Source organism: Peromyscus californicus, unplaced genomic scaffold (genome assembly GCF_007827085.1).
Source record: "Peromyscus californicus insignis strain IS unplaced genomic scaffold, ASM782708v3 Scaffold_17__1_contigs__length_78620276, whole genome shotgun sequence".
NCBI lineage: Eukaryota > Metazoa > Chordata > Mammalia > Rodentia > Cricetidae > Peromyscus > Peromyscus californicus.
In genome coordinates, this window is record NW_026294469.1 from 1,146,847 (window position 1) to 1,161,482 (window position 14,636).

Below are 14,636 nucleotides of genomic sequence, written 5' to 3' on the forward strand. Positions count from 1 at the left end.
TACTGAACAAAAAAATGCATTAATTTTTTCTTTAAATGAAATTAAGCACATAGTTTAATACAGAAATCTAATAGTAAATCTTATTTATTGTAATAAATTACCAAAGAAGGTCCAAGCATTCATTTCTTCATTTCTTCATTTGGTAGAAGTTATTCAGACTGTACTGTGTAATAAAAATTAAGCTAAACTATGACATGGAGGGGAAATTATAAGGGACAGTCCTTCCATTCATGCACTTAAGACTCATTGGTGATGTAAAACAATTTGGGAAACATATGTAGTATTTTAAAAGCATTATATTCTCTTCTAATGGAATAGGTGAGGTAGAGCTCTAACTAAAAACCCTGAAAAATGTCTCATAATCCATTAATAGTTCTTCATGACTAGAGGAATCCTTATGATACAGAAAGCATTGTCAGATTATATATCTGTTGGTTGGGTGGATGGACAGACTCGCGGATGGATGATTGGATGGTTAGATGGACAGATAGATGGACAATTAGATGTATATATGTATGTATGGATGGATGGAAGGATGGATGGGTAGTTGGAGGGATGGATGGGTGGGTGGATGGATGGATGGATGGATGGATGGATGGATGGATGGATGGATGGATGGGTAGATGGACAGATAGGTGGATAGATGACTGTAGGAACTTAGTGAATTAAACAGTCATTGACTTTTTTATTTATTGCTATTGGCCTACAGCTTCAACAAATTGAGAAATATGTAAGTATTCTCTAATACAATGCTTCACTGAATGCATTCTATAATTTATAAGTTTGTATTAATGTTCATTACTTGATAAGATGACAGAAAGAAACTGTTAATTCTGTGTAATGAAGCAGAGGTTGTGGTCATCTCTTGTTTACCGTTTTCCTCCAGTGTTTGCTGGAAGGTGTTCAGCATATGGTTGTTATAGGAATAACTTGGACATCCTGTCTATAAATGCTTTGAATTATTGGTATTCTCCGATGGAAATACTGTAAAATGCTCTTTTTACCCCTGTGGCCTTTCTTTTCTCTCTCTATCCTTGTTAATAGTCCAGGTTGGTTGAGGGGTTTGAGAACTGTCAGTTTGTCAGCAGCCTTGTTCTCAGGTGTTATAGACAGGTCCATGGTCTTTACACTGGATGCAGGGAGCCTTGTCTTCGCCCTTGTCCTGTTCATCTGTATGGCTGTATGCATGTTCTGTTTTCATTAGATATGAGTAAAGGAACTCGCTGTCTTCCTGGTCTTTCCTTCTTTTGTATATTAAAGGGGCTAATGGCTGACTTTTCATAAAGCAGTGCATGGTTTCTTATCCTCCCAGCCTTCTCCATTTCCTCTTTCCACATCTGCTCCAGCCAGGCCATATAGAGTCTTATTTTGTTTAATTAGTCCAAATGATTGTTCAGACATTCAGTATAAAAGATTAAGAAGCTGAGATGTGTAAAGAAAAAATGATAATTTCATAGCGCTGTGTCTAGCTCTCATAGGAACAGAAGAGTCACTCTTGGACATATACACAAGGAATGCTCAATCATACCACAAGGACACCTGCTCAACTATGTTCATAGGAACAGAAGTGTCCAGCAAGCTTAGCATCTCACAGCTCTGCCCATGCTGCCTTCTCCCTCCTACTCACAAGGGTCCTAGTCACAGCTCTTAGCTTATTCTCTCCAAAACCAGAGTTCATGTGTAATTGAGTTGGGTTCCAATTTTACAAACCCTTGCAAATCTAGGGTCCAGTACCATCTAGATAAAATTCTACAAGAGAGATTCTAATTGTCCCATATTGGGTCAGATACTTATCATACACTCATATGACTGTGGGTCTCTGGGGACAAGCTGCTGTGGGGAGCCATGCAGAGAACCAATAGTAGGACCCATAGACTCTTTAAAAAACTTTTTTAGCAGGGCATGGTGGCGCACGCCTTTAATCCCAGCACTCAGGAGGCAGAGGCAGGCAAATCTCTGTGAGTTCAAGGCCAGCCTGGTCTACAAAGTGAGTTCCAGGACAGCCGGAGCTGTTACACAGAGAAACCCTGTCTGAAAAAACAAAAACAAAAAAACAAACCTTTTTTAGAATAATAAACAACAGTCTTTAATGATTAAATAGTTTTTAAGTAATAAAAAATTAAACATCAATATTTTAAGTTAAAGTGTTTTTTATTATTCATTCATTTTATAGGGTAGTGGGTTTCATAAAGCTGTTTTCATTGAGACATATCATATTCTTTGATATTCACCATATTATTCTCTCCTCAGCAGGTACTTAAGAAAGGAGCAGAGCTTTCGGACAAAAATTTCTTTCTCTTCTTTTTTCCCCCTTCCTTCCCTCCCTTCTCCCTTCCTCCTTCCCTCTTTCCCTCTGTCCCTTCTGTCTGTTCTCTCTCCCTCCTTTCCCTCTGTCCTCTTTCCATCCCTCCCCCTTCTTCCTCCCCCCCCTCTCCCCCCTCCCTCTTCTCTCCCTCCTTTTCCTCCCTTTCCCAGTGCTGAAGCTCTAACTCAGGCCTTCCACAGCTAGGCATTCTATCACTAATCTACATTCCTCAGCCTCCACCCGGTTTTCCTCTCTTTATATGCTATATAAATTCTGTCATGTGATACTTTTCATTTTCTTAGCCATTGTCCTGTTATAGCAGCATTTAACTTATTCCCAGCCTTTAACTGTTATAAAAATGACTCTGCTGTTATAGTTTGACTGTGAATTTCATGTTAAATAACAGCATTGGAGCAATATTAAATTTCATGATTCTTTTGAACTTAGAGTACCAGTTTACAGGCATTGGTTTCTTTGCAATTGTATCTGAAGAATTTAAAATCAAAGAGGAAAGATAGGCATGTGGTGGCGGGCCTCTACTAAAACCTTACCCTTGGGTTTTTTTCCCCTTCTGAAGTATTTCCTAAAAGTTGAGACACTGTTGATTCACAGACTATGAATATTTTTATACTTTTTACATCTAGAAGTAGTGTATCAGCTTACAAGGCCACTAGTAACATTGACTTTCCCCATTCCAGGGTTTTCTGGAAATTGTATTGGTTGTGGAGAAAGAGGATTTCGATATTTCACAGAATTTTCCAACCACATTAACTTGAAGCTCACCACCCAGCCAAAGAAACAGAAGCACTTGAAGTACTACCTTGTCAGGACCTCCCAGGGCGTGCTCTCCAAGGGGCCTCTCATCTGCTGGAAAGGTAATCAAGTTCCAGGAGGGGGAGGGGAGGAGGATGCCAGGGTGGTGACTAGTGACCCTTACCGAGTTCAGAGTACAGGTGTGGGATAGATAAATAGCTCAAGTTCAAAAGGTTGTTCAAAAATGTGAAGCCTTTGGGAGGTTGTTTGACTTGTCCCTTGTTATAATTAACTGAAGCATTTGAGTGTAAGAAATACAAGTCTTTCCATTTCTCTCCAGAGAAAGCGTGCAGCTCTGGGGCTGGGAAATGCACTCCTGGTGTCTTTTCATTTCCCTGAGTGTAAAATGTGTTCTTTGCTTTATTTCAGTTTGTTAGCAGTTCTCACCAATCTACATTTTTCTATTTTTATTTTACCAAAAACATACCAAGTAAGCAATCCAGTCTTCTGGATGTGCAGGGAAGTCCATGAGTGAGTTGGCAGTTTTGTTCTTTGGAATTAGAAACAATTTAGTCAGCTACTCTGTAGGAAGTCATATCCTCATGTTCTTGGTAGGAATCACCATGATTTTAGCCGCTGTCCTAAAGCAGTTTCTTCTGATGCTGAGAACTTTTTCTCCATAGAATAATTGTCTTTACCCTTCTTGCCTACATAAGATTTTTGCCTGACTATGGAATAGCATAAATCCGAATTGCAACAGCACATTTGTCTCTGGGTCCTCCACCGTAATTACTCTTGGCTGCATTTGAAGAGGCATTATACAATGCCACAGGAAATAATGTTGCATGTTCCAAGCCGCTGTCATCAGAGCTCTGATCTCACAACCACTGAACCTTAAGAATTTCATTCATAGCTCTTTATCCTGGTAAAGGCTAAAGACTTTTCCTCTGGAAAGTCTTCCTGAATATCATAAACCCTAATGAAAGACTAAAAACTTGATAAACATAGTCTCTCTGTCTTTTAACTTTTTTCCTTCGCTTTTGTTTTGCTTGTGTAAATATACTTAACTTCTTGGTGCTAAGAGAGTTCATTTTTCTAGTGAAAAATAACATTTTTACATTAATTGATTGATAGAATGATGTGTATGTGTGTGTGTGCAATGCACACACGTGTGCCACCACAGCACATGTGAAAGCCAGAGATCAACCTGTGAGAATCTGTTGTCTCCCTTCACTGTGTGGGTTCCAGGGACTGAACTTGTGTGTCAGTCTTGGTGGTAAGAACTTTTGTCCTCTGACCACTTCACTGGTCATTTTTTAAAGTAGCCTCATACTTACAGCAGTTTTTATTTTGGAGCTGAAATTGTGTTTTTTATTTATATAAAATCACATAATATCAATATGCTTATATACATATGATGTGCATAAGATGAAGTTAAACTTTATACCAAAATACAATCACTTTTCAGAAAGTCACAGCATAGGGTGATTCAGGAAACTGCCTTTGCACATGTCTCATTCCCATGGGAACTTTCTTTAGAACTCTTGTAACCTTGTTATACAATCATGTATATTTCATGTGCTACTTTTTGAGACTAGTAATAGCATAATTTAATTGGAACTCGAAGTCCAAGAGACTATCACAGTGTTCACTGAGTCAGTACATAGTACAAGTAGAGTCATATCAGAACCCCATTAGTTTCAGATACTTAGTGCAAAGATTGCCACTGCATTATCAATAATCACTTCAAATACCACTTAGCTATTTCCTTTAATAAGAACTGAGAATAATAATAATTTGCTTCTAATTTTTATTTTTATCTATACAGTTTTTATTTCTCTGATGTTTGAATAGTCATTCAGATTAAGTAGAAAAGTCTGAAAGCAGACTAGATGGGTTAAAGTTACTATTTAATTATGAAAAAGAAATTACCTGGTATCCCAAAAGCTCAATGTGGTTTTTTTTATAAATATTGACATTTTAGCCTCTGTCTTACCCATAAAACTAGCAAGACTGTGTTGGTTATTGGCACTTTTCATGTGGGAACTGATCTATGGGCCATAAAATCACGATTGTTCTTTGCCGTAAGCATCACATCTGGCTTAGGAAGAACTGTTCACCAGCCTGAACAGACTGTTGGAGACAGTAATTAGGAAGGCTGCTGACATTCAAGAAGCAGAGACTTGTTTCAAAGATCTTATGGATCTTATGGGGATTTGCCAGTTAAAATAAAGACCAGCTTCTTCATATTGTGTTTTCACTCCCTTCTAGAATGTAGAAGCCGACAGTCCTCTGCTGTCTGCCACTCCACTAAACCCATTTCTTCAGTGTCATCAGCTGTGGCTCCAGAAAATGGAACAGCTAATGGATACAAAGCAGGCTTCGCTCAGACAGGTATGAAAGAGTTTCATGTTATTGCAAGGATAGATGTGTGTTTAGGAAGCATCTTTAAATTTGCTTAGCTGGTTTGAGTGAGAGGTTTTCAAATAAAATACCATTTGAGTATTACATAGATACCATTTGAGTCACTATTATAATTAGAACCCTGCACTGAGATAGATAAGTCTCTGGGGAACCAGGACTAGGTCTCAATAGTCCTAGCATGGGCTGGAGAGATGGCTCAGAGGTTAAGAACACTAGCTGCTCTTCCAGAGGTCCTGAGTTCAATTCTCAGCAACCACATGGTGGCTCACAACCATCTATAATGAGATCTGGTGCCCTCTTCTGGCATTCAGGCAGAAAACTGTATACAAAATAAATAAGTAAATCTTAAAAAAAAAAATAGTCCTACCAATGTTAGACAATGAATAGAGAAAGGAATAGAGAAAGGAACTGACAATTGGCAGAAAATGTAGCTTAAGCATAGACTGAGATGCCAGGGACTCTGATAGTAGAGCATGTCGGAATCAGACACCACAGCTATGGGGTAGCACATACTGGGACACACCCATGAAGACTAGAATCCTAGGATAGACTTCCATTTAAACCCTGAGACAATGCAACTACCTCCCCTCAGAGTTCAGGGAACCCCATAGAAGAGGATGCAAAAAGAGTGTAAGAGCCAGAGAGGATAGAGGACATCAAGAAAACAAGGCCCTCTAAAGGAAAAACAAAAAACAGAACAAACAAACAAAAAACCATGAGTTGACTAAAGAGAATAGCACACTAGATGAGTATGAAACAAGGCTCCTGGGGGCATTGTGTATCACAGTAGATGAATCCAGGATCTAGTTTTTAATGCTACAAGACAGAAGCACATTTTTAATTAAATTTTTTCATTTATTTTATACACCAACCACAGTTTTCCCTCCCTCCTCTCTTCCTGTTCCATCCCCCAACTTCCCGTCTATCTGTCCCCATCCACTCCCCATGAGAGTCAACAATGTATCATGTTGAGGTAGGACCAAGCTCCTCCCTCTGCATCAAGACTGGGTGAGGCATTCCTGAATGGGGAATAGGTTCCAAAAAGTCAGTTCATGCACCTGGAATAAGCCCTGGTCCCACTGCCAGGGGCCCCACAAACAGACTAAGCCACACAACTGTCACCCACATGCAGAGGGCATAGTTCAGTCCCATGCAGGCTCCCCAGGTGTCAGTCTAGAGTCCATGAGCTCCCACTAGCTCAGGTCAGCTGTCCCTTGGGTTTCCCTGTCATGATCTTGATGATCACTTGCTCATATGATCCCTCCTCCCTCTCTTCAACTGAACTCCTGGAATTCAGCCCAGTGCTTGGCTGTGGATCTCTGCATCTGCTTCCATCAGTTACTGGATGAAGGCTCTCTGTTGACAATTAGGGTAGTCACCAATCTGATTATATGAGAAGGCCAGCTCAGGCACCCTCTCCACTATTGCTAGAAGTCTTAGCTGGGGTCATCCTTGTGAATTCCTGGGAGTTTCCCTGGTACCAGGTTTCCCCCTAACCCCAAAATGCCCCCCTCTATCAAGATATCTCTTTCATTGCTCTCCCCCTCCATCCCACCCCAAACTCGACCAACCTGATCCCTCGTGTTCCCATCACCTTATCGCTTCCCCTCTACCAGCAACCTCCCACCCCCAGTTTACCCAGGAGATCTCATCTATTTCCCCTTCCCAGGGAAATCCATGCATCCCTCTTAGGGTCCTCTTTGTTACCTGGTTTCTCTGGGGCTGTGGATTGTAGCCTGATTATCCTTTGCTTTACATCTAATATCTACTGAGTGAGTATATACTGTGTTTGTCTTTCTGGGTCTAGGTTAACTCACTCAGGATGATATTTTCTAGTTCCATCCATTTGCCTGCAAATTTCATGATGTCATTGTTTTTTACTGCTGAGTAGTACTCCATTGTGTAAATGTACCACATTTTCTTTATCCATTCTTTGGTTGAGGGGCATCTAGGTAGTTTCCAGGTTCTGGCTATTATGAATGATGCTGCTGTGAGCATAGTTGAGCAAGTGTCCTTGCGGTATGATTGAGATCCTTTGGTTATATGCCCAAGAGTGGTATAACTGGGTCTTGAGGTAGATTGAGTCCCAATTTTCTGAGAAACTGCCATACTGATTTCCAAAGTGACTGTACAAGTTTGCACTTCCATCAGCAGTGGAGGAGTGTTCCCCTTACTCCACAATCTCTCCAACATAGGCTGTCGTTAGCGTGTTTGATTTTAGCCATTCTGACAGGTGTAAAATGATATCTCAAAGTCATTTTGATTTGTATTTCCCTGATAGCTAAGAATGTTGAGCAATTCTTAAGTGTATCTCTGCCATTTGAGAATCTTCTGTTGGGAATTCTCTGTTTAAATCTGTACCCCATTTTTAATTGGATTATTTGGTATTTTGATGTCTAGTTTCTTGAATTCTTTATATATTTTAGAGATCAACCCTCTGTCAGATGTGGGGTTGGTGAAGGTATTTTCCCATTCTATAGGCTGCTGTTTTGTCTTTTGACAGTATCCTTTACCATACAAAAGCTTTTTAGTTTCAGGAGGTTCCATTTATTAATTGTTTCTCTTAGTGCCAGTGCTACTGGTATTATATTCAGGAAGTGGTCTCCTGTGCCAATGCATTCAATGCTATTTCCCACTTTGTCTTCTATTAGGTTCAATGTAACTGGATTTATGCTGAGGTCTTTGATCCACTTGGACTTGAGTTTTGTGCATGGTGATAGATATGGATCTATTTGCAATCTTCTACATGTTGATATCCAGTTATGCCAGCACCATTTGCTGAAGATACTTTCTTTTTTCCATTGTATAGTTTTGGCTTCTTTGTCAAAAATTAGGTGTTGATAAGTGTGTGGATGTAGCTAGAGTTTTCCTGCCTGGCCCACAGTCAGGACAAATCTCTCTCACCTCCCAGTCCTACAGCCGCTCAGACCCGACCAAGTAAACACAGAGACTTATATTGCTTACAAACTGTATGGCCATGGCAGGCTTCTTGCTAACTGCTCTTACAGCTTAAATTAATCCATTTCCATTAATCTATACCTTGCCACATGGCTCGTGGCTTACCAGCATCTTCACATGCTGTTTGTCATCATGGCGACTGGCAGTGTCTCTCTGACTCAGCCTTCCACTTCCCAGCTTTATTCTCCTCCTTGTCCCGCCTACACTTCCTGCCTAGCCAATGGCCAATCAGTGTTTTATTTATTGACTAATCAGCAACACATTTGCCATACAGAACATCCCACAGCATGTGGATTTATGTCAGGGTCTTCAATTTGATTCCATTGATCCACCTGTCTGTTTTTATGCCAATACCATGCTGTTTTTATTACTATAGCGCTATAGTAGAGCTTGAAGTCGGGGGTGGTGATACCTCTGGAAGTTCCTTTATTATACAGAATTGTTTTAGCTATCTGGGTTTTTTGTTTTTCCATATGAAGTTGAGTATTATTCTTTCAAGGTCTGTGAAGAATTGTGTTGGGATTTTGATGGGGATTGCATTGAATCTGTAGATTGCTTTTGGTAAGATTGCCATTTTTACTATGTTAATCCTACCAATCCATGAGTATGGGAGATCTTTCATTTTCTGATATTTTCTTCAGTTTCTTTCTTCAAAAACTTAAAACTCTTGTCATATAGGTCTTTCACTTGTTTGGTTAGAGTTATCCCAATATATATTGTATTACCTGTGGCTATTGTAAAGGGTCTTGTTTCTCTGATTTCTTTCTTAGCCCATTTATCATTTGTATATAGGAGGGCTATTCAATATAATAATCAAAGTTCTAGCTAGAGAATAAGGCAACAAAAGGAAACCAAGAGGATACAAATTGGAAAGGAAGAAGTCAAACTTTCACTATTTGTAGATGATATGATAGTATACATAAGTGAATCCAAAAATTCTACCAGGGAACTCCTACAGCTGATAAATACCTTCAGTAATATGGCTGGAAACAAGATTAACTCAAAAAACCATAGCCCTAGATAAAAATCTTAGTGCTTGAAACCTTGAGTACATTATCAAAGCTGGGCCATCAGAATAGCTGTCTGATTTGATGGGGAACAAATTGGCCAGTAGGCCAGATTTCGAAAATCTCTTAATCATGCAGCACTGGTAGGAACCTGAGATGAGAGTAAGACTTCAGGTAGGACCAAATGGCCCATGCTGAAGGGCTGTTAATTGAGAAAATCACTCAGAATTGTCATAGTTAGATCTTAGGCAAGAAGAAAAGTCTATGAATGATTTTTTTCAGTTTCCCTTGTTGGCACCATTTTATCCATCTACCACATAAACTTCCTGTGTGCTTTGCCATAGTCTGCTCCACCACAGGTTTAAAATAAATGACAGCTGAGGAGTCTTCACTAGCTATGTACCATGCCGCTTTCAAATTTTATGTGAGCTCCTCATGAGCCAGTAAACTGTACTGTTTACAAGATGAAAGTGAGTATTAGAATATGTCAACAGCAATACAAGTATAATGAGGCAAACTTCAGCAGAATGTATTTTGCTGTATGCCCATATTCAGCAAAATCTGCCTGATCCTGAATAAAAATGTCTAACTTTTAAACTGTCCAGTATATTTAGCTAGAGCTATTACCTAAGATGACAGACTATTTCTTTCTAAAATAAATGAAAGAACATCATATCACAAGATACTTGAGAAAGAAAAAAGTTGGCATTTGGCTCTTGGCATTGAAAGACCAGCCTTCATTACATCAGCAACATGCCTACATGGCTGTCCTAGAATATTATTTTAGTGATTTGATGGGTTTTATGGTATGTTATCTGCCCTTAGACCTTGGAGATAATAAAATGAAAAATTAAAACTATATTGTTAAAATTTGACATTTACTTCATTCCAATAAATATGTATCAAGTGTTTATTATGTTCTAAGAACCTTATCAGATGTTCTGAGGCAGGGTTCCAAGACTGACTAACAACTCCCATGGTTTAAAACCACTCATAGAAAGGATTAAAAACAGTAAACCATGCTAGCTTTACTACAAGGTAGGCTAGATGTATAAATAACAAGTTGCCCCCCAAAATAATGAAAAATATTAAAATGTCATAAGCACTAATAAAATCTTAATCATATCAGGAAATATGTTTTAAAAACATATTTTTGTTATGAAAGAAGAAATCAGTCTTTTGCAAAGATTCAGGCTTTAGCAAAGGATTCCCCAGTGCCATGAGGAGACATAAGCAAGGAAGAGAGAGAAGGTCACTGACTGACTCACAGTAAACACAAGTGGCCAAATGTTATTTCAATATTCCCATGTGGGGGTGTAAGAGGTAATTTGACCATGAAATTCATTGTTAGCAGATTTAGGTGCGGTCCAGATAGTTTACTAGAAGAAAATGTTTTCCTATAAGGTGTCATATTGAAGATTTTCATACTGATCCATTTATGTGTGTAGATGTACCAATTATTACTGCTCCTGACACAGACTGAATAGAATAGGCTGTAAGAATTTCCTGTTAGCATTAGGGTATCATGGCGAACATTAGGTATATCTTGTTTTTCTGATAGATTAAGATTCACCTCCCTATAGATAATTGGACTGCTGGCAGTCAAGTTTTCTTAGCCTGAAATGTGAATACTCCTAGTGCAGTGTTAGAGGAATGGATTAATTTACCACCTCTGTGGCTCTGTCTTGAGTTCCACCTGCCAAGCTTTGGCATTTCTGGCTTGCTGCGGCTCATCCCCTGTATATTTTCATTTGATTATTTGGATTCTAGTCACCAATCCTAGTGGATTATTTTGCCATTGAGGTGGCTGTGTCTTTGGTTACCTACATTATATACATGTGTCATCCTACACACACGTGTTATAATCAGGACAAGAATTCAAGAACAGATAAAGAAGCATTTTCTAACCTAAAGTCTTGAAATTTCCATGTTTCTTCTAAAAACTTCATGGTTATAACTCTTGCATTTCAGTCAAGGAGACATTTTGAATTAATTTTCGTGTATGGTATGAGGTGAGATTCTAAGTTGATCTTTCTGTATGTGGCTTTCTGGTTGCTCCAGACCATTTTATTTAAGGAAAGAATGGTTTATTTTGGCTCTTGGCATAAGGGGTTTGGTCTGTGATTGATGGCCTCATGGTTAGACAGACTCTCACAGCAGCAGGAATGTGTAGGCAAAGAGATCTGTTTATTGCATGGCCAGGCAGGAAACAGAGTGTGGCCTACTTCTTCTACTCAAGTCTCTCTTCCCAAAGTTCCCATGCCTCCATCAAACAGTGCCAGCAACTGGGGAGCCAAAAGCCATGAACCCGTGGGGGACATTTCAAATTCAAGTCCTAACATGCTGCCACTGGCCTCTCCCCACAAGAGGTTCATGGCCATCTCTTAATATAAAGTGCTTTTTGTGCAGTTCAAAAGTCCCCATAAGCATCAATTCTAATGTTGTTCTGAAGTATAAGTCTAAAGTCCCTATTGTAATTCAAGCTGATCTGCCATGGGCCCCTCTAAAATAAAAATAAATTACATACTTTTAATATTCAGTAGCACAGAGAGAACATTCCTATTCTAAAGGGGAAGAATAGGACCATAGAAAGAAGAAATGTGGCCAAAGAAAGACTTAAATACAGTGGGGCAAACACTGAATCCAGCAGCTCCATGTCTGGCTCCAACAGGTTTGTGCAACCCTGCTCTATGGCGTTGGTGTTTGCAGACCATATGGCTTCTCTGGTGGACTGGGTCTCCTTGTTGCTTTCAGCTTTTAGCAGATATTCTTTGTGTTTGGCATTTCTAAAATGCTATTGTCTCTATTGCAGCCAGAAATTTTTACCCTGATAGCTTTATATATCATCATCTCAGAAGATCCATGCAGGGGATCCAACACTGCTACCCAGTGGCCAGACCCACAGGCTTTTCTCTGGAATCTTAGTAGAAATTACTATGACCCCAGTAACCCTTGCATTCTTTATGCCTAAACAAATAGTACTATATGGATGACAAAGTTGCCACTAGCTTAAATAGTAGGTAACTGGACCCCTTGAATCATGGTAACAGTGGCCTCTGGGTACCTGGGCAACAAAACCCAGGAAAACACTTCCCTAGGAAGCTCTCTGGGAGTAGGGCATGCCGGAAGCAATTTCTTCACAAATGAGTCTTTCAAATGAATTTGTAATTCTATACTTTGGTGGTAGGGTGTGTAGCTCTCCAGTCCTGCCCGGGCCTGCAGCCGCTCAGACCCAAATAAACACATAGATGCTTATATTAATTAAAACTGTTTAGCCTAATGGCTCAGGCTTCTTGCTAACTAGATCTTACACTTAAATTAACCCATAATTCTTATTTATGTTTAGCCACATGGCTTGGTACCTTTTCTCAGTTCTGCCTACACATCTTGCTTCCTCTGTGTCTGGCTGTCAACTCCTGACTCAGCCTTCCTCTTCCCAGAATTCTCCTCTCTGCTTATCCCGTCTGTACTATACTTCCTGCCTGGCTACTGGCCAATCAGCGTTTTATTTATCAACCAAATCAGTGCAACACATAAACAGCACATAGAGAGACATCCACAGCAAGGGTGTGGCTGATTCCTGAGATACACTTAAAGCACCTTCCTTATTTCTGTGGTATTAGATGCTTGGCATCTCTTTAATGGCACTAATCTCTTTTTAAAATACACACACTTACACATGCACATACACATACATATACAAACACACTCTCACACATATGTACACACACAAACACACACGTACATATACACATATGCACACACACATATGTGAATACTCACAAACATACATGTACATACACATATGCACATACACACACACACACACTCTCTCTCTCTCTCTCTCTCTCTCTCTCTCTCTCTCTCTCTCTCTCTCTCTTTTCTTGTCTATAACCTTCAGTTTGTTCCTTTTCTTTCCAGACAACAGGCTTTCAAAAGCTTTTCTCTGCTTTCTGGTCTTAATTCTCATTGTAGGTCTGACTAAAAGCTGCCAACAGTAACCATGTCATAGTCTGAATGCTAATCCTTCTTGAAATTTCCTTGCCAAATTGAGAAGTCTGTCACCTTTAAACTCAGCCTTTCAGTTTTAAAATATGCAGAAAATGTAGACAAACTTTTTTCCAGAATGTAGTACATGTGACCTTTAGTAATTTCCAACAGAAACCTTCCTTCAACTTTAAACTTTATCAGCACAGTCTCTATTGCCCACATTTCAGTGTCTGGTCCTCTGAGCTCCCACTGCAGTTCCCTCTTCACCCAAATCTCCAAATTTCTCATTTCACTTTTCTGCTTATTCCAATACCTGAAAGTTGTATGAAATACAGGTTATTTAAATCTCATTTTTATTTAAATCTTATATTGGCCCTGGGAGAGTATTATTTTATTGGTATGTACCATTTTTCCAAATAAAAAGGATTTATTTATCCACTATTAGGCCAAAGATGAGCTACTTAAGGCCTTCCAAGACCAGTAATACACTGGCTTTAAAGACAATTGTCAAAAGGGCTATTGTATGATTTTGTGGGATGGCTCCATTTTTGTCTCTTTAGGTCATTTTTCTATAGAAAAATACTGTGATTATTTTGTATGATTTGGGATAAAAATGAATATGTTAAAATCATACATCGAAGCACTTTCTTAGTTGGGAATGTAACTCAGTCATATATTACCTGCCTTACATGTATGGGGCCCTGAATTTGATTTCCAACCCCATAATAAACTGAAGCATTTTCTTCCATTTTCCCTTCTGATTTTAAATAAATAACTGAAACATTCACATGAATACTCAGGGGTACTGTGTCTTTTGTGTTTAATGAAGTCATCCCTGTTATTAGAATTAGAGATATTGGCTATGAAATGGGATTTTCCTCCCTGTGAGCCACTGTAGAAAAAAAGCACCAGAAGAAAAGTAAAAACAAAATCCATAAATTAGGAAGCAGCAGGAATATATAAAATTAATAGAGAGGGAAAATGACACCTATGAATTAATAAGAAAAAGACAAATCAATACAATGATATGAGAAATTATATTAATGTGCACCTCATAAAACAAGAAACCTGAATAGTTAACAAACACATGGAAAGATAACTACCTAGTGCAGTAATTAAGAATACTACATTAAAAATAGGAGAAACTGCTGGGCATGGTGTCACACACTCTTAATCCCGGCACTTGGAAGGCAGAGGCA

General features: G+C 39.1%; 1 protein-coding gene across 3 annotated transcripts in view; it reads left to right on the forward strand.

Annotated features, from left to right (window-relative positions):
* Positions 1-14,636, forward strand: part of Greb1l (GREB1 like retinoic acid receptor coactivator) — a 259,135-nt gene that overhangs the window by 157,650 nt on the left and 86,849 nt on the right. For all 3 annotated transcript variants that reach the window (XM_052741511.1, XM_052741513.1, XM_052741512.1), the window contains exons 6-7: positions 3,004-3,180; positions 5,330-5,452. In XM_052741511.1, coding sequence (XP_052597471.1) covers positions 3,004-3,180; positions 5,330-5,452 — 300 coding nt within the window. The remainder of the gene's footprint in view (positions 1-3,003; positions 3,181-5,329; positions 5,453-14,636) is intronic.